Below are 1,449 nucleotides of genomic sequence, written 5' to 3'. Positions count from 1 at the left end.
GTTTAGATAATGCCTAGTTGATGTAAGGGTGGGACCAGTTGGCTTTTCTCTCTTCTCTATCCTCTGAGGATGAAGCTGCTCTGTTCCTGCATTTCAGATCCATTTCACTTTATAGTGACTTTCTTTATTACTTTATTAAATAGAACAAAAGAAAACTTTATCCTTGAATTATTTATCAGTTCCTCTGAAGAGTTTCCTCCGCACTGTCTGTGCAGGGTACTACCGGGACCGGAGGAACAAGTTTCCCTACGAGCGCCGCCCCGAGTCCAGAGCGTACCTGGCCCCTGAGGACGGGGACTTCTACTACTGCGGGGAGCGTTCGGGGCCGGCTGCAGGAGGTGCACCTGATGGCCAAGACCTGCCGCCGGGACTTTGAGGCTGACGCTCGAGGGGGCATCGAGGCCGCCTGGCAGGAGGAGAGTCGAACTGAAAAGGTACTGCAGAAACCCCTTAAAACTGAACCGCTCTGAACTGCACAGGTACTGCAGAAACCCCTTAAAACTGAACCGCTCTGAACTGCACAGGTACTGCAGAAACCCCTTAAAACTGAACCTCTCTGCAACTAAATACTGAATAAAAAGATAACCAGATGGATCCATCAGGACAAGGACTGATCCTGTTCCAGTACTTCCTATTCTGTCAGTACTTCCTATTCTGACTGTACTTCCTGTTCTGAAGGTACTTTCGGTCCACACAGTACTTCCTGTTCTCAAAGTACTTCCTAATTTGACTCTACTTCCTGTTCTCAAAGTACTTCCTGATTTGACTGTACTTCCTGTTCTGAAGGTACTTTCGGGGTGTTTCTCAATGGCGAGTAGCTTGCTTGGTAGCACATGTCTTCCGAGCGTCTTGCTTCAGAAGCGAGGCAAGAATACTTCCTGGCATTCGGAAAACAAAGAGTTTTGGGGAAATTGGTCCGTGCGCAAAGCATTGTGGGGATTTTAAGGACGCAAAGTCTACCCATGTGCAGCCTCGAAATTTCTCCAAACGAAGTACGCCGATCTCGGTAGAATTCCAAGTATGCTGGAGATTGGAACAGTACTTCGGCGGCACACGATGACGTAGTGTGCTTGAAATAGTGGCTCTGGAGCAGCTTTACTCAACATTGAGAAACACCCACGGTTCTCAAAGTACTTCTTGTTCTGACTACACTTCCTGTTGTGACAGTACTTCCTCTGTTGTGTTCAGGTACATGTGGATCCATAAGCCCACTAAGGTTCTGTCCCCGGAGTACCTGTGGCAGGACTTCAAGTCCAGAGAGCCGGAGATCCGCCTGGTTCGGTTCTCCGGAGTCACGAAGAACTACGCAGAGATCCGACCCAACATCTAGACACACACACACACACACACACACACACACACACACACACACACACACACACACACACACACATACACAGACACACACACACACGCATACACATACACACACACATACACACCTACACG

At 48.6% G+C, this 1,449-nt stretch overlaps 1 protein-coding gene across 1 annotated transcript; it reads left to right on the top strand.

Moving 5' to 3' along the window:
• Positions 1-215: 215 nt before the first annotated feature.
• LOC104962616 (globoside alpha-1,3-N-acetylgalactosaminyltransferase 1-like) lies at positions 216-1,402 on the top strand (the record flags this gene model as incomplete). Its single annotated transcript, XM_010791068.1, is given in 4 exon segments — positions 216-315; positions 317-434; positions 698-714; positions 1,189-1,402. Coding segments are annotated over 4 exon segments (377 nt in total), but the record flags the coding sequence as incomplete, so codon positions are not given.
• Positions 1,403-1,449: the final 47 nt, after the last annotated feature.

Source organism: Notothenia coriiceps, unplaced genomic scaffold (genome assembly GCF_000735185.1).
Source record: "Notothenia coriiceps isolate Sejong01 unplaced genomic scaffold, NC01 NC01_scaffold00035118, whole genome shotgun sequence".
Classification (NCBI taxonomy): Eukaryota; Metazoa; Chordata; class Actinopteri; order Perciformes; family Nototheniidae; genus Notothenia; species Notothenia coriiceps.
The sequence above is the reverse complement of the archived record's forward strand: the minus strand, read 5'-3'. Positions and strand labels throughout refer to the sequence as shown.